Source organism: Nerophis ophidion, linkage group LG25, assembly GCF_033978795.1.
Source record: "Nerophis ophidion isolate RoL-2023_Sa linkage group LG25, RoL_Noph_v1.0, whole genome shotgun sequence".
Lineage (NCBI taxonomy): Eukaryota > Metazoa > Chordata > Actinopteri > Syngnathiformes > Syngnathidae > Nerophis > Nerophis ophidion.
The window spans coordinates 9,945,605-9,964,243 of NC_084635.1; the positions used below are offsets into that span (position 1 = coordinate 9,945,605).

At 40.6% G+C, this 18,639-nt stretch overlaps 1 protein-coding gene across 1 annotated transcript in view; it reads left to right on the forward strand.

Annotated features, from left to right (window-relative positions):
- Nucleotides 1–18,639, forward strand: part of luzp2 (leucine zipper protein 2) — a 566,503-nt gene that overhangs the window by 519,088 nt on the left and 28,776 nt on the right. The window contains exons 9-10 of the mRNA XM_061887318.1: nt 2,754–2,921; nt 15,074–15,178. Of these exons, the coding sequence (XP_061743302.1) occupies nt 2,754–2,921; nt 15,074–15,178 (273 nt within the window). The remainder of the gene's footprint in view (nt 1–2,753; nt 2,922–15,073; nt 15,179–18,639) is intronic.

The window sequence follows — 18,639 nt, forward strand, 5'->3', positions numbered from 1 at the left end:
GAATAAAACCAGTCATGACAATAGGTACAATCTAGAATGATCTCTTTCCGCAATACTTCTCCTCTTAGTCTGTTTTTAAAACCTACTATGCTGGTGATTCATACCAGATGTTGATTCCAGTGTGTGATTGCCCTAAACATCAAAGTATTTTTCAAAACATCAGTTTTGGGTTTAAGACGGGTGAGAGCACCTTTTAGTGCGAGCCTGGTACAATTTTTGTGTCTTTCACTTGCAAGCAACAGCTGAGAATACAGATAAGCAGGTTTATGGTATGAATTCCGTAATACCATTTTTCAAATCGACATGTTACTACTTCAACATTTCTCGACCGATTTGAAACATTTCAACACCAACCACTTGAACTCATTCAGACCATTCAAGTTTGTTTACCATTTTCAAAAAAAATCCCGTTTTTTCTGAAATTCCCAAAATTTCTAGGAAGTTCCTATTGAAATGAATGGATTTTTCCAAGTTGTGAAGTGAAGTGAACTATATTTATATAGCGCTTTTTCTCTAGTGACTCAAAGCGCTTTACATAGTGAAACCCAATATCTAAGTTAAATTTTAAACCAGTGTGGGTAGCACTGGGAGCAGGTGGGTAAAGTGTCTTGCCCGAGGACACAACGGCAGTGACTAGGATGGCGGAAGCGGGGATGGAACCTGCAACCCTCAATTTGCTGGCACGGCCGCTCTACCAACCGAGCTATACGTGAAGTGAATTATATTTGTATAGCGCTTTTTCTCATGTGACTCAAAGCGCTTTACATAGTGAAACCCAATATCTAAGTTACATTTTAAACCAGTGTGGGTGGCACTGGGAGCAGGTGGGTAAAGTGTCTTGCCCAAGGACACAACGGCAGTGACTAGGATGGCGGAAGCGGGGATCGAACCTGCAACCCTCAATTTGCTGGCACGGCTGCTCTACCAACCGAGCTATACCACCCCACAATTACCACATGGTTCAACCTATTCAAACCATTCCACTTTCAACACATTCCACTCATCCTGGACATTCAAACTACCCTTTTTCCGAGTTTAAAAAAAATCCAGGTTTTTCTGGACATTTTTCCCATTCAAAATGAATTGGTAATTTTTAAAATTTTGACCATTTCCACATTTTTCAACCTATTAAAACCGTTCTACCTTCAACATATTCATCCATCTTGGACATTCAAACTTCCCTTTTTCCAAATTCAAAATAATTCCAGAATTTTCCAGTATTCCTGGTTTTCCGGGACATTTTTCCCATTTAAAATGTATTGGCCATTGTGACGGGTCTCCAGCCGTCCTCGTGTGGGTTGCAGTGACACTCGATACAGGACGCTCCGTAACAGGTTTGACTCTGGTTTATTCTTTCAATAAACATGTCGTATTGCCAATTTCTAGCACGCCGGCTCTTCCTGCTCGTCGTGGCGCACCTTTCGGTGGCCGGTGGCTGCGTCTGCCGCGGGGGCTCATCTTGATCTGGGTTTCTCTCGCCGTGTGCGTTGTCTTCTGCCGCGATTGTTCCTCCTTCTCCCCTTTTATACTGTAGCAGAAGATGTAAAGATTGAGAGCGGGTGTGTCGCTTACGCACCTGACTCGGCTGGCTGCAGCGTCGCTCCGAAGTGCGCCCCGCCTCTCTTCTCCGCCGCATGCCCCGCCTCCTGGCCGCCGTCTCGGGTAGGACCGCCGTCTGTCCTATCCCGCTGTCAGCTCCGTCTCTCCACAGTCATTTTTTAAAATTTTCACCATTTCTACATTTTCCAACCTATTCAAACCATTACACCTTCAACACATTCCACCATCTTGGACATTCAATCTATTCCTTTTCCAAGTTCCAAAAAAATTCCAGGATTTTCCAGAATCCCTGGTTTTCCAAACCCTTTTTTCCGTCGACTACTCCTCCCACATTTTTCAACCTACTTCAACCGTTCTACTGTCAAAATATTCCTCCTAATTAAAAAAATAGATTTCTTGCTACTTTATGTTGTATGTGTTGTGATCCGCTTTTCGGATCACATTTGATTTTGGTTTTTGAGTCATTTTGTATTCTTGGTTTGTTTTGCAATTTTCTAATTCTTAGTTTGTGCACTTCCTTGTTTGTTCCGTTACCATGGTTTCGTATTTGTTCCACCGGCTACTTTCGTTTGACGCGCACCTGTTTTCTGATTACTGCCATTATTTAAACCTTCCTTCTCCCTTTGTTCAGTCTGGATCTTTTGTTTGCTGTAAGCAACTTTCATGGGGTTATCTTCCTATGTCTTGTTCCGTGCTAAGCTTAGCTTCCCGTTAGCTCAGCAGGTTTGTTTTGGACTTTGTCTCAGTGCTAAGTGTTAGCCTAGCTCCCCGTGCGTTGGCACAAGTTTTTTTTTGCCTTTTTGTGTCAGTTTTCTTTTATATTTTTGTATTAAAACAAGCTCTTACCTGCTAATCTCGTCCCATCTGGTCCTCTTGCATCCTGGGGTGACAAAACGCGCATCAACATGCGTGCACCACGTGACAGTATATTTTTTTTTACATGAAATTTCCAATTCATTGTATCATCTATTATCACACCCCAAAAAAGCAACATTAAGTCAATCCGCACAATAATCAGTCCTTCTTGATCTTGTGCGTTCCGCTTGGTTTCCTCGTTAACGTTGATTTCCAGCTGTTTGAAAGTCAATTTAATAAGTTGCCATAATGAAGTTAGTTTGTCGGGTGTATGCGTGGAAAGAGGCATCCAGGAATTCAGTGTCTTTTCTTCTGTGTGTAATCTGTTTTGGGGACAGGAGTCTCAGCTAAAGGCTCTGAAGGACACCGTTCACATCTGCTTCTCAGCCGTCCTGAACAACCAACCCAGTGGCAGCCACAGATTTCCCACCTCGCCGTCCCATTTGTACAGATACTCATCGCTCATCAACAGCTCCAGAGTCACCTTTCAGCAGCCCCATGCCAAGGTAATTCACTCTTTCGCCGGGTGCCATCTGATTTATTGCCAATCCAACGAGAAGCACTTGTGTTGTCAAATTTGCTCCACTATTATTGTATTGTAGATCTGTTGAGCAGGGTTTTTCAGCTGTCTTTGAACTAACAGTATCTGTCATGTAGCACGCCTTTGTATATTAGGATGTAACAAAGACCTAAACGTACTGTAGCCGCGGTGAATGGAATCAAATTGAACTACCTTGGATGGTGTCCTTTACAATCCTTTTCAACTTGTGAGGGTTTTTTTCTCAATTGAAAATTGCACTTTTTTTTGCTCTACATCCTCAATCCTTTTCTGTGTTTTAATGATAAAAACATAAATTCCTAGCTGTAGTCGGCTAACAATACTGGTATAAAGGCTTCTTATAAAAAAACGCCAATAACGCTCAGTTCACATGCCGTGACCTGCATTTAATGAAGCTGTAGCAACACTGTTATTGTAAGAGCTAACACAGAGGAACTAAAAAGTGACATCAGTGTGTAAAGGATATCACCACAAGGGCTCAGGAAGACTTCAGATAACCACTCTCAGTAACTACAGTTGGTCGCTACATCTGTAAGTGCAAGTTTAAACTCTACTATGCAAAGCGAAATCTATTTATCAACAACACCCAGAAACGCTGCCGGCGTCGTTTGGCCTGAGCTCATCTAAGATGGACTGATGCAAAGTGGAAAAGTGTTCTGTGGTCTGACCAGTCTGCGATGAGGTGGAGACTTGTCCAGGGTGTACACCGCCTTCCGCCTGGTTGTAGCTGAGATAGGCACCAGCGCCCCCCGGGACCCTAAAAGGAATACGCAGTAAAAAATTGATGGATGGATGGGTCTGACGATTCCACATTTCCAAATTGTTTTTGGAAACTGTGGACGTTGTGTTTTCCGGACCAAAGAGGAAAATAACCATCTGGACTGTTATAGGCGCAAAGTTTAAAAGCCTGGGATTTTCAGCTGTCCTTGAACTAACAGTATGTGTCATGGAGCACGCCTTTGTAAATTAAGATGTAAAAAATACCTAAACGTAGTGTAGCCGCGGTGAATGGAATCAAATTGAACTACCAAGGATGTTGTCCTTTACAATCCTTTTCAACTTGTGAGGGTTATTTCCTTAAAAGAAAATCACACTTATTTTTGCTCTACATCCACAATCAAATTCTGTGTTCTAACAATCATAAAAAAACTGCTACCTCTAATTTGCTAACAATACAGGATATGCCGATTTTCAAATTTCCACCTATAAAGGTTTCTTATAAAAAAACGCCAATAACGCTCAGTTCACATGCTATGACCTGCGTATTAACCAAGATATAGCGCCATTGTGATTGTATGAGCTAACACAGAGGAACTAAAAAGTGATATCGGTGTGTAAAGGATATCACCACAAGGGCTCAGGAACACTTCAGATAACCACTGTGAGTAACTACATTTTGAAGCTATATCTGTAAGTGCAAATTAAAACTCTACCATGCAAAGCAAAAGCCATTTATCAACAACACCCAGAAATGCTGCCTGCTCTAAGATGGACTGATGCAAAGTGGAAAAGTGTTCCATGGTTTGGCGAGTCTACATTTCTGGACTGTGGACATCGTGTTCTCCGTACCAAAGAGGCAAAGAACCATCCGGATTGTTATAGGCGTCAAGTTGAAAAGCCAGCATCTGTGATGGTATAGGGGTGTATTTGTGCCCAAGGCATGGGTAACTTACACATCTGTGAAGGCACCATTAATGCTGAAATGTACATACAGGTGTTTGATTAACATATGTTGCCATCCAATCAACGTTATCATGGACGCCCCTGCTTATTTCAGCAAGACAACGCCGAACCACGTGTTACAACAGCATGGGTTCATAGTGAAAGAGTGCGGGTACTAGACGGGACTGCGTAAGGTGTTCCCCGGGGGAGGGGTGGGGTGTGGTGGGGGTCCCCACATCTGCGGTCCCCTCCAAGGTTTCACATTGTCATCCCATTGGGTTGAGGGTTTTTTTGCCCTGATGTGAGATCTGAGCCAAGGATGGATGTGCAGCCCTTTGAGACACTCTTGATTTAGGGCTATATAAGTAAAAAAAAATGATTGATGATTGATTGACATGTCAGAAAACCAACTCGTTTAGCTGAACTGCACCAATTTTGTTTCGAGGAGTGTTTAAAAAATTAATGCAGAAGCTTGTGGATGGCTACCAAAAGTGCCTTATTGCAGTGAAACTTGCCAAGGGACATGTAACCAAATATTAACATTGCTGTGTGTATAATTTTGACCCAGTAGATTTGGTCACATTTTGTATGTGCTCCAATCACTCTATCACATTCAAATTATTGGAAACTCAAAACAGCCATGATATTATGTTCTTTACAAGTGTATGACAACTTTTGATAGGGACTATATATATATATATATATATATATATATATATATAATTTATTTTTATTTTTTCAAACAACTGTCAATAGTCTTGTTAATTAGGATTGTTGTTAGTGTTGGTTATTCTGCTTTTCTCCAATTGGCCAGTCTGTATAAAATGCCTATTCATAGTTGGGAATAATATTCTTTGTGACCTTACGGAACTGAACCTGTTTTTTGTAAAAATATTTTTACACAAAATATTGTTTTTCATCGTATTTAAAGGCCCACCGAAACCCACTACTACCGACCACACAGTCTGATAGTTTATATATCAATGATGAAATATTAACATTGCAACACATGCCAATACGGCCTTTTTAGTTTACTAAATTGCAATTTTCCATTTCTCGCGAAGTGTCCTGTTGAAAACGTCGCGGTATGATGACGCGTGCGTTTGACATCCCTGATTGTAGCGGACATTATTTTCCAGCCCGATCCAAGCTATAAGTGGTCAAAATTAAATAGTATTCTGGACATCTGTGTTGCTGAATCTTTTGCAATTTGTTCAATTAATAAAGTAAAAGTCAAAGTAGAAAGATGGCGGTGGTAAGCTTTTAGCCTTTAGCCACACAAACACAGCCGGTGTTTCCTTGTTTAAAATTCCCGAAGATGAAGCTTTACTAAGGTTCAGAGCGGTCAAGCGAACATGGATCCCGACCAAATGTCAACCGGCAGTTTTCACTGAGAAAATTGTGGTAATAAGTCAGCTCTTACCGGAGACATCAGCGCAGCTTCCGTCTTGCTGCAGCTGCGTGACTTTCCTCAGAGACTCTGGGTCAAGACCCCTCCGACTTTCAGGTACTTTATAATCTCACTAAAAGACTAGTAACACAATAGGCAGATAAGGGATTTTCCAGAATTAACCGAGTAAATGTGTCTAACAACATCTGAATCGCTATCACTACTTTCGCCTTTTTTTTCTTTTCTTTTTTCTAGTCATTCACTCTAAATTTCCTCATCCAGGAATCTTTCATCCTTGCTCATAATAAAGGGGGAAATTGTCGCTTTCTCGGTCCGTATAGCACTTGCTGCTGGAGGCTATGATTATAAACAACGTGAGGATTTTAGGAGCCCTACAACCCGTGACATTGTCTGCTACTTTCCGGTAAAGGCAAGGCTTTTTTATTAGCGACCAAAAGTTGCAAACTTTATCGTGGATGTTCTCTACTAAATCCTTTCAGCAAAAATATGGCAATATCGCGAAATGATCAAGTATGACACATGAAATGGACCTGCTATCCCCCGTTTACCTCGCAACAATCATTGTTTTAGAGGTGCACAGCACAATTGTGGTCTCATATTGTGTTTGCATTGTATGTTAAGCACCATGGACAGCTACAACAATATAGATTTTTCATAATTTTTTGGAGTCAAGAAAAACAGGTCTGCAATGCGGCAGACCTCATATATCACTCCACAATCCTTACCGTATGTATATTTTGCCTCTACCAAGCAGTCACGTCAAACCCTATCAGAAATCTTGTACATTCTGATTTCTGAAAAGCAGCCACCACAGACACTTTAAAATCACCCCGTCGTCCACAGCGCTACTTGTGCCTTATCTGTCATGATCCCGCTGAGCAATTTTGTCCTTAAAAGGCTTTTTCTCTCGTCAGAGCTGTCAGAATTTGATCCGAGTCTCTTCAGTGGCTGCCTCTGAGATTTGACATGCTATGTAGACATTTTTTTTTTTTTTTTGGACCCATTTCTTGCCCTTATCATGTCTCAGTTGTTAGTGCTTGAAATTGCACAAAGCGATCTCATTGATGCAAAAGTGTATTTTTTTTCCACCTTTACTTTTTTTTGTAGTGGGCCATTTCGGTTGTGCCAAATAACACCAGCAAGTCGCAGGCTTTGTGTGCTTTCTACGCTTCTATCACATTTGCATTGAAAATAGCTGCTCTCCACTTGTGTGGAGATTTTAGCACCATTATCTCCTTTAAGCGCCGTACACTTTGACTGGCTGTCTGATAAATCTGAGTCAGCCCTCGCTGTAAAGATTACTGGGGTGCTCCATCTGTCCACCCTTGTCTGTTTATGTGGAGGTGGGCCAAATCTCATTGGAATCCCTGCCAAATTGTTCGACAATTATGTGTGCAAAACAACACATAATTGCGCCTACTGTTCGTGGAGGAGGCGTGGAATGATCCACGGCTACGATGTTTGTGAAGAACGGAACGCACCTCTCTGTCTTGTCAGACATACTGTTTTTATCCCCCCACAAAATGTTACTTTTTTTGTGTGGCTGCGGTTGTTAAAGGCACATATTATTATAACGTGTCATTGGTGAAATTGCGGTGGAATCGTCCCAAACTTAACTGCAAAAAAAGTGGTTTTAGTACAAAAGTTGTATTCACCCAATATCAAAAAGTACAGGTTGGATTAAATTGCCCATGCAGACAGACATCATCCTCCAAAGGATCCGAAATCAAACAAAAACATGCAAATCATATCAAATGTTGGTCCTCTAGCTTTTTATATGATTCCCTCATGTGTCAAGGTCTTTTTGTTTTGCAACTGCTGGCTCCAAACAGTTTTGGATCTCTTAGTCATAACAAACAGTCATCACATTTTGTAGACTGGTTGGCGCGACCCCAAATTAAACTTTCCCCTACATATCCCTTGGTTCTGAATAGAAAAAAGAAAAGAGCAGACCTCTTAAAGCTTTTTGACAGATTTTCTTCTAGGATTTCAACAGACGTCCACCCTTGTCTGCTTATGTGGAGGTGGGCCAAATCTCATTGGAATCCCTGCCAAATTGTTCGACAATTATGTGTGTAAAACAACACATAATTGCGCCTACTGTTCGTGGAGGGGGCGTGGAATGATCCACGGCTACGATGTTTGTAAAGAACGGAACGCACCTCTCCGTCTTGTCAGACATACCGTTTTTTCCCCCCACAACATGTTACTTTTTTTTGTGTGGCTGCGGTTGTTAAAGGGACATATTATTTTAACATGTCATTGGTGAAATTGCGGTGGAATTGTCCGAAACTTAACTGCAAACAAAGTGGTTTTAGTATAAAAGTTTCATCAAAAAGTACAGGTTGGATTAAATTGCCCATGCAGACAGACATCATCCTCCAAAGGATCCGAAATCAAACAAAAACGTGCAAATCATATCAAATGTTGGTCCTCTAGCTTTTTATATGATTCCCTCATGTGTCAAGGTCTTTTTGTTTTGCAACTGCTGGCTCCAAACAATTGTGGATCTCTTAGTCATAACAAATGGTCATCACATTTTGTAGACTGGTTGGCGCGACCCCAAATTCAACTTTCCCCTACATATCCCTTGGTTCTGAATAGAAAAAGGAAAAGAGCAAACGTATGAAAACTTTTTGACAGATTTTCTTTTAGGATTTCAACAGATGTCCACCATTGTCTGCTTATGTGGAGGTGTGCCAAATCTCATTGAAATCCCTGCCAAATTGTTCGACAATTATGTGTGCAAAACAACACACAATTGCGCTTACTGTTCGTGGAGGAGGCGTGGAATGATCCACGGCTACGATGTTTGTAAAGAACGGAACGCACCTCTCTGTCTTGTCAGACATACTGTTTTTATCCCCCCACAAAATGTTACTTTTTTTGTGTGGCTGCGGTTGTTAAAGGGACATATTATTTTAACGTGTCATTGGTGAAATTGCGGTGGAATTGTCCGAAACTTAACTGCAAACAAAGTGGTTTTAGTACAAAAGTTGTATTTACCCAATATCAAAAAGTACAGGTTGGATTAAATTGCCCATGCAGACAGACATCATCCTCCAAAGGATCCGAAATCAAACAAAAACATGCAAATCATATCAAATGTTGGTCCTCTAGCTTTTTATATGATTCCCTCATGTGTCAAGGTCTTTTTGTTTTGCAACTGCTGGCTCCAAACAATTGTGGATCTCTTAGTAATAACAAACAGTCATTACATTTTGTAGACTGGTTGGCTCGACCCCAAATTCAACTTTCCCCTACATATCCCTTGGTTCTGAATAGAAAAAAGAAAAGAGCAGACCTCTTAAAGCTTTTTGACAGATTTTCTTCTAGGATTTCAACAGACGTCCACCCTTGTCTGCTTATGTGGAGGTGGGCCAAATCTCATTGGAATCCCTGCCAAATTGTTCGACAATTATGTGTGCAAAACAACACATAATTGCGCCTACTGTTCGTGGCGCAGGCGTGGAATGATCCACGGCTACGATGTTTGTGAAGAACGGAACGCACCTCTCCGTCTTGTCAGACATACTGTTTTTATCCCCCCACAAAATGTTCCTTTTTTTGTGTGGCTGTGGTTGTTAAAGGGACATATTATTTTAACGTGTCATTGGTGAAATTGCGGTGGAATTGTCCGAAACTTAACTGCAAACAAAGTGGTTTTAGTACAAAAGTTTTATCAAAAAGTACAGGTTGGATTAAATTGCCCATGCAGACAGACATCATCCTCCAAAGGATCCAAAATCAAACAAAAACATGCAAATCATATCAAATGTTGGTCCTCTAGCTTTTTATATGATTCCCTCATGTGTCAAGGTATTTTTGTTTTGCAACTGCAGGCTTCAAACAATCATGGATCTCTTAGTTATAACCAACAGTCATCACAGTTTGTAGACTGGTTGGCGCAACCCCAAATTCAACTTTCCCCTACATATCCTTTGGTTCTGAATAGAAAAAAATAAAAAGAGCAGATCTCTTAAAGCTTTTTGACAGATTTTCTTCTAGGATTTCAACAGACACAAAATATAGTATAAAGTCAGAAATTCCACTACAAAATCACAAAGGTTGTTTGTGTAACTCGGGCGTCAGCAACCCAAGGCTCTTTAGTGCCACCCTAGTGGCTCGTTGGGGCATTTTTTAAAAAGGACTGAAAATGAAATAATGGAAAAAAATAAGTTTTTGCTTCATAATGCGCCACACATTTTCAATGGGAGACAGGTCTGGACTACAGGCAGGCAAGTCCAGTACCCGCACTCTTTTACTACGAAGCCACACTGTTGTAACACATGCAGAACATGACTTGGTATTGTCTTGCTGAAATAAGCAGGGGCGTCCATGCGTCCATCCGTATGTTACTCCAAAACCTCTATGTGCCTTTCAGCATTAATGGTGCCTTCACTGATGTGTAAGTTACCCATGATTTGGGAACTAATACACCTCCATACCATCACAGATGCTGCCTTTTGAACTTTACGCCTATACCAGTCCAGATGGTTCTTCTCTTCTTTGGTCCGGAGGACACAACGTCCACAGTTTCCAAAAAATAATGTGCAATGTGGACTCGACAGACCACAAAACACTTTTCCCCTTTGCATCAGTCCATTTTAAAAGAGTTTGTGTCCTGCAAAGCCGTCTGCGTTTCTGGGTGTTGTTGATGAATGGCTTTCGCTTTGCATAGTAAGAGTTTTACTTCCACTTATAGATGTTGCAACGAACTGTAGTTACTGACAGTGGTTTCTTAAAGTGTTCCTGAGCCCATGTAGTGATATCCTTTACAAACTGATGTCGCTTTTTGATGCAGTACCACCTTAGGGATTTAAGGTCACGGGCATTGAATGTTGGTTTTCAATATTGGTGATTTCTCCAGATTCTCTGAACCATTTAATGATATTACAGACTGTAAATGGTGAAATCTCTAAATTCCTTGCAATAGCCCGTTGAGAAATGTTATTCTTAAACTGTTGGACAATTTGCTCAAGCATTTGCTCAAGCATTTGTTCACAAAGCGGTGACCCTCGCCCCATCCTTGTTTGTGAATGACTGAGCATTTCATGGAAGCTGCTTTTACACCCAATCATGGCACCCACCTGTTCCCAATCAGCCTGTTCACCTGTGGGATCTTCCAAATAAGTGTTTGATGAGCATTCCTCAACTTTCTCCTTCTTTTTTGCCACTTGTGCCAGCTTTTTTGAAACACGATCCAGGCATCAAATTCCAAATGAGCTAATATTTCCAAAAAAATAACAAAGTCCACCAGTTCGATCGTTAAGTATCTTGTCTTTGCAGTCTATTCAATTGAATATAGGTTGAAAAGGATTTGCAAATAATTGTGTTTTGTTTTTATTTACCATTCACTCAACATGCCAACTTCACTGGTTTTGGGATTTGTAATAGCTAGCTTGCTTCTCTAGTAAAAAAAAAAAAAAAACAGTGTCACCGGTCTGTGAGTTTATGAAGGTTATCGATCATGGTTTTACAATCATGTTAATTTGAAACAGTAATAAAAACCATTTGAAGGTTTACCGCTGTTAATCGATATACCATTTATTTTAACATCTCTAATTGAAGGTGTAAAACATGTTTTCTTTATAGAGATAGAGACAAGTGGTAGAAAATGGAGAATGTCTCTATCCCAGCAAACATTGAACACACGTTATGTTGGTGTTTCCTAAAGGCCTACTGAAACCCACTACTACCGACCACGCAGTCTGATAGTTTATATGTCAATGATGAAATATTAACATTGCAACACATGCCAATACGGCCTTTTTAGTTGACTAAACTGCAATTTTAAATTTTGCGCAAAGTATCCTGTTGAAAACGTTGCGGTATGAGGACTCGTATGATGACACGTAAACGTGACGTCACGGATTGTAGCGGACATTTTGATCCAGCACCAATCCAAGCTATAAGTCGTCTGGTTCAATCGCAAAATGACACAGTATTCTGGTTATGTGTGTTGCTGAATCGTTTGCATTTTGTTCAATTAATAATGGAGACGTCAAAGAAGAAAGATGTTGGTGGGAAGCGGTGTATTGCCTTTGCCAACACAAACACAGCCGGTGTTTCCTTGTTTACATTCCCGAAAGCTGACGGTGAAGCTTTACTATGGAACAGAGCGGTCAAGCGAACATGGTTCCCTACCACATGTCAACCGGCAGGTTAGAAAATGGTGTTAATAAGTCGGCTCTTACCGTAAACATGAGCAGAGAGTTTGCGTCGTTCTTCCTGTAGTTGTGAACTCTCTTGCCTCCTCCCACCGGCCGCCCCCGACCGTCAGATGCATACACCATGGAGGAGGGGGAAAAAAAATCTCAGTCCGGCCGCCTTGCCTCGTCCTTAAACGTGGCTTCCCTCAGAGACACTGGCGGTCACCACACCCGTGGCCACACCCCTCCGACTTTCAGGTATGACCATATAATCTCACTAAAACACTAGTAACACAATAAGCAGATAAGGGATTTTCCAGAATTATCTTAGTAAATGTGTCTAATAACATCTGAATCGCTCCCACTGCCCTCGTCTTTTCTTTTCTTTTCTAGTCCTTCACTCTCACTTTCCTCATCCACAAATCTTTCATCCTCGCTCAAATTAATGGGGAAATCGTCGCTTTCTCGGTCCGATTCGCTCTCGCTGCTGGTGGCCATGATTGTAAACAATGTTCAGATGTGAGGAGCTCCACAACCCCTGACGTCACGCGCACATTGTCTGCTACTTCCGGTACAGGCAAGGCTTTTTTATTAGCGACCAAAAGTTGCAAACTTTATCGTCGATGTTCTCTATTAAATCCTTTCAGCAAAAATATGGCAATATCGCGAAATGATCAAGTATGACACATAGAATGGACCTGCTATCCCCGTTTAAATAAGAACATCTCATTTCAGTAGGCCTTCATAAAGATAGGGACAAGTGGTAGAAAATGGAGAATATCTCCATCCCAGCAAACGTTGAACACACGCTATGTTGGTGTTTCCTAAGTTGATTCTGATATCCAAAGAGGGTAAGCACAGGGCTGTTTGTTCAAGAGCTTACTGACTATGTACAAAACGCTCATAGTTTGAGTTCATTTGATTAGTCTTAAAGCTCTCACGGATGCTAATAGTGAGGCTCCGGTGGACTTTTCCCTCTCCCACATTCACAAAGCTCCAACTCACTGGTGAAAGATTTATTGGTGCGAGGATGAAGAGATCAGCGGGATTGCAGAAGGAGTTGCTTCATATTTTACGGTCTTAGGGACCGAGGGCCATGGCTCCGTGGTCCGATAGCATGCAATTTTCATCAAAGTAATGGAAAATGATGTTGTAGATGCTTGGAACGCTGTGCTTGAAGAACATATAAGTCATTTGCTCCGCTCTCAGCAGTCTACTTATATGATTGTTCCGCTGTTTGAATCAATACTCATTAAATTAATACAGGAAGAGAGGAACAAAAAAACAGTTTATACTAATTTGCTTAACGCGAAGCATGTTACATGTAATCTGACGGTTACCATCAGAAGGTGAAAATAGGACTATGACTATGACTTGGATAGTTTCTTCGACGCAAAGGAAAATTGGCACAAGCCAGGCGAGAATGCAAGTACATTTTTATTTATTAAACACTATAACTAACAAAAGGGGAAACAAATGGCGCGCACAATGGCGGAGAACAAACCTGACTAATGAAAAAAACAAAAGACTAGCACAAAGGCTACAAACTATAAACATGAAACAAACACTTGTACTGTGGCATAAATAACAAAAACTTACTTAGAATGGACAGCATAATAAACAGAGTAGCATTGTAGATGAGGAATATGAAGTTGCCAGGCTGAACAATTGGCAACTACAGGTTTAAATAATACCAGTGATAATTAGGGCTGAGGACAGGGGGCAAGGTGAAAATCAATGAGTTGCTATGGTGATAAAAACAAACAAGGAATTGCAAACATGGGCGTGACACAGATTGCAAAATTCAGTGACACCTAATGTTGTTGTTATATTTTTAATATTTAGCTCAAATTTACATTGAGCTCACTTTTGTCATATTTAGCTGGTGAATATAGATCTAAAGCAGGGGTGTCAAACTAATTTTTAGATGGGGGGGGCTCGTCGTGTTTGGAGGAAGAAGACAGTGCCTTTAAGGTACTTCTCCCTATGTCCGTGTATTTATCAGCCGATATTATCGGACATCTCTAACTAGCAACAAAACAAGTTTTGGCAACAAATAAATACAAACATTGAAAAAATGCAATATTTTTGGTGGATGTTTTCAATGCCAATATTAATTTTTGTGTACACTTTTGTTGTTTTTGTGTGTTTCATAGGTTTTTTTATGCTCCCTTCTCTTTTTTAAAATAGCTTTTTATTTTTTTCGGTTTCGCTTCGTTTTTTTTTTACCGTATCAAAATAACGGCAGTGTTTTAGAGTGGGTGGAGCTTATAACATGTTTACCCAGAAGCAGTTTTACCGCACTGTAAAAACACAGTGGAAGAAGAAGATAAACTCTAAATAATCCGACTATTGTCGGATTAGCAAAACCGATGATGTCATACTTACGTCAAATACAAAACGCGTGTTGTAGGAGTTCATGGTGTGGAATATACAATATATAGTTATATTTGGTGGAATGTTTCTGCCCTCTTTTTGGCCAGGTGATCTCAGTATTGAGTCTACTCAGACTGGAACATGTGCTTCTGCAAGAAGAAGAACAAAAATAAATATTAATATTTATTTCATGCTATTGTGTCTGTATTTCGCATGCCTCCTCAGACCACAGTGCACCCTGGTACAGTATACAGTCCTGTATGGTAACAATAGGAACATGCTGGAAGAGGTCTTGACGAATTGCTCGACAATCCCAAGACCGACTTAAACGGGTTCCACTGTATCATTTTAAAAAAGCGAATAAATGATTGTTTATAATAAGCCATACATGTATATGAATAATATTTACTTTCAGCAACTTCAGAGACATTTTTGCAATATCAGGCCATTTCAAGTTATTTCTAACCCCAAGCTATTTTTCTTCCCTCTCCCAAACAGGATATTTCTAAAGTTCAGAGAATCGTCGCAGAGAGGAAAGCCCCCATGAATCCCGGAATAATGAGGAGAGAAAGTGGCGGCGTTAGAGAGTGCCAGATGGAGGAGGTGAGCCTTAACAGTAATTAAACTACGATGCGACCCAAGAGCCGGAATCCATCAACATCCCTTTGAGTCCCTCACTAGGATCTGAGGATTACACTGTTGGTATTCATTTGATTTCTAAAAACATAGTACACGGACTAAAAAAAAAATCTAATTAAAATAAGTACAGTGGGGCAAAAAGGTACTTAGTCAGCCACCGATTGTGCAAGTTCTCCCACTTAAAATGATGACAGAGGTCTGTAATTTTCATCATAGGTACACTTCAACTGTGAGAGACAGAATGTGAAAAAAAATCCAGGAATTCACATTGTATGAATTTTAAAGAATTTATTTGCAAATGATGGTGGAAAATAAGTATTTGGTCAACCATTCAAAGCTTTCACTGATGGAAGGAGGTTTTGGCTCAAAATCTCACGATACATGGCCCCATTCATTCTTTCCTTAACACGGATCAATCGTCCTGTCCCCTTAGCAGAAAAACAGCCCCAAAGTATGATGTTTCCACCCCCATGCTTCACAGTAGTTATGGTGTTCTTGGGATGCAACTCAGTATTCTTCTTCCTCCAAACACGACGAGTTGAGTTTATACCAAAATGGATACATGGATGATACAGCAGAGGATTGGGAGAATGTCATGTGGTCAGATGAAATCAAAATAGAACTTTTTTTCCTGGTTTTCCGAAATTCCAGGAATTCTTTAATACCATTTCTATATTCAACATGTTACTCCTTCAACATTTCTCAGCCGATTTGAAAAATTCCAACACCAACCATTTCAACTCATTCAGACCATTCAAGTTTTTTTTTTACCATTTTCAAAAAAATTCACGCTTTTCCCGAAATTCCCAGTTTTGGGGGAAAATTCCCATTGAAATCAATGGGACGTTCTTCCCATATTTTTCATCTGATTCAAAATGTTCCAACTTCAAAGAAATCAGCCTGTCTGGGAATTGTGTGCTCTATTTCAACAATTGTAAAAAAAAAATTCAGTATTTCAGTTCAACTTCAGCATTGGAGCATTTACACACAATTCCTTTTGGAATTGCCTCATCTTGTTGCATGTTTTTCTAATGTGTGGCACCTTCAAATAATATGTCTAAAAGTAACATGTCTCACTTCACTCATTATTTTGCAGTTTTATGCATGTATAAAATATAGGTAATAAAAATTCCAGGATTTTCCAGAATTCCTGGTTTTCCAAAGCACTATTTCCACCCGTTTTTTTCTGGCCACTACTCCTTCCACATTTTTCAACGCATATCAACCATTCAAACGTCAAACATTCCTCTTGATCAGGACAAAAGACAAAGTTGTTTTTTGAACTGGAAAAATTCCTGGTTTTCCCGAAATTCCAGGAATTCTTTAATACCATTTCTCAATTCAACATGTTACTCCTTCAACATTTCTCAGCCGATTTGAAAAATTCCAACACCAACCATTTCAACTCATTCAGACCATTCAAGTTTTTTTTTTTACCATTTTCAAAAAAATTCACGCTTTTCATGAAATTCCCAATTTTGGGGGAAAATTCCCATTGAAATCAATGGGACGTTCTTCAAAGTTCCACAACTCCCAAATTTTTCTTCTGATTCAAACTGTTCCAACTTCAAAGAAATCAGCTTGTCTGGGAATTGTGTGCTCTATTTCAACAATTGTAAAAAAAAATTCAGCATTTCAGTTCAACTTCAGCATTGGAGCATTTACACACAATTCCTTTCGGAATTGCCTCATCTTGTTGCATGTTTTTCTAATGTGTGGCACCTTGAAACAATATGTCTAAAAGAAACATGTCTTCTTTCTCTCGTTATTTTTGCAGTTTTATGCATTTTTATGTAAAAAATATCAACATCGCAAATCGAATTGCCATTTTAGAGATAAAAAAAAAATTGCAATTAGGTTTGTCCTCAAAATGGTGAAGCCAGATTTTACCCCTTGTCAGAGTTTGTTGTTGACGAACCACAAGTTGCAGAGATGGACGCAGGCATTTTGTAAGTAAACATGATTTAATTAAAATACTGACACAAAACCAAACAAAAGGTACAAACAACAGATAACAAACTAAGGGAGCTAGCATGGGAGCTAGACAACAAAAAGGAACTTAGCATGGAAGCTAGCAAGAATCGAGCAGGAAACAGAAGTCGTACATGTAATATAAAAACAAACTTGGAAGCAGGGAACAAAAGGCAGTAAGCTAAAAAACGCAATCAAACAAAGCTTATCGAACGCTGCATAGACAAGACGGGATACGACACGACAGGTAGCAACGACAAGAGCGACATCGACAAGACAGTAATCCAGCACTGACTGGAAGAACAAAGCGGGTAAAATAGGAGCTGGCTGATCGACACCAGGTGTGGCCGGATGCCAATCAGCCACAGCTGAGGGGAAACAGGAAGCTGAACCAAAATAATCAATCAATCAATCAATGTTTATTTATATCGGTCCAAATCACAAATGTCTCAAAGGACTGCACAAATCATTACGACTACAACATCCTTGGAAGAACCCACAAAAGGGCAAGGAAAACTCACACCCAGTGGGCAGAGAGAATTCACATCCAGTGGGACGCCAGTGACAATGCTGACTATGAGAAACCTTGGAGAGGACCTCAGATGTGGGCAACCCCCCTCTAGGGGACCGAAAGCAATGGATGTCGAGCGGGTCTAACATGATACTGTGAAAGTTCAATCCATAGTGGCTCCAACACAGCCGCGAGAGTTCAGTTCAAGCGGATCCAAGACAGCAGCGAGAGTCCCGTCCACAGGAAACCATCTCAAGCGGATCAGCAGCGTAGAGATGTCCCCAACCGATACAGGCGAGCGGTCCATCCTGGGTCCCGACGAGCGGTCCATCCTGGGTCTCGACTCTGGACAGCCAGTACTTCATCCATGGTCGTCGGACCGCACCCCCTCCACAAGGGAGGGGGGGACATAGGAGAAAGAAAAGAAGCGGCAGATCAACTGGTCTAAAAAGGAGGTCGATTTAAAGACTAGAGTATACAGATGAGTTTTAAGGTGAGACTTAAATGCTTCTACTGAGGTAGCATCTCGAACTGTTACCGGGAGGGCATTCCAGAGTACTGGAGCCCGAACGGAAAACGCTCTATAGCCCGCAGACTTTTTTTGGGCTCTAGGAATCACTAATAAGCCGGAGTCTTTTGAACGCAGATTTCTTGCCGGGACATATGGTACAATACAATCAGCAAGATAGGCTGGAGCTAGACCGTGTAGTATTTTATACGTAATTAGTAAAACCTTAAAGTCACATCTTAAGTGCACAGGAAGCCAGTGCAGGTGAGCCAGTACAGGTGTAATGTGATCAAACTTTCTTGTTCTTGTCAAAAGTCTAGCAGCCGTATTTTGTACCAACTGTAATCTTTTAATGCTAGACATGGGGAGACCCGAAAATAATACGTTACAGTAATCGAGACGAGACGTAACTAACGCATGGATAATGATCTCGGC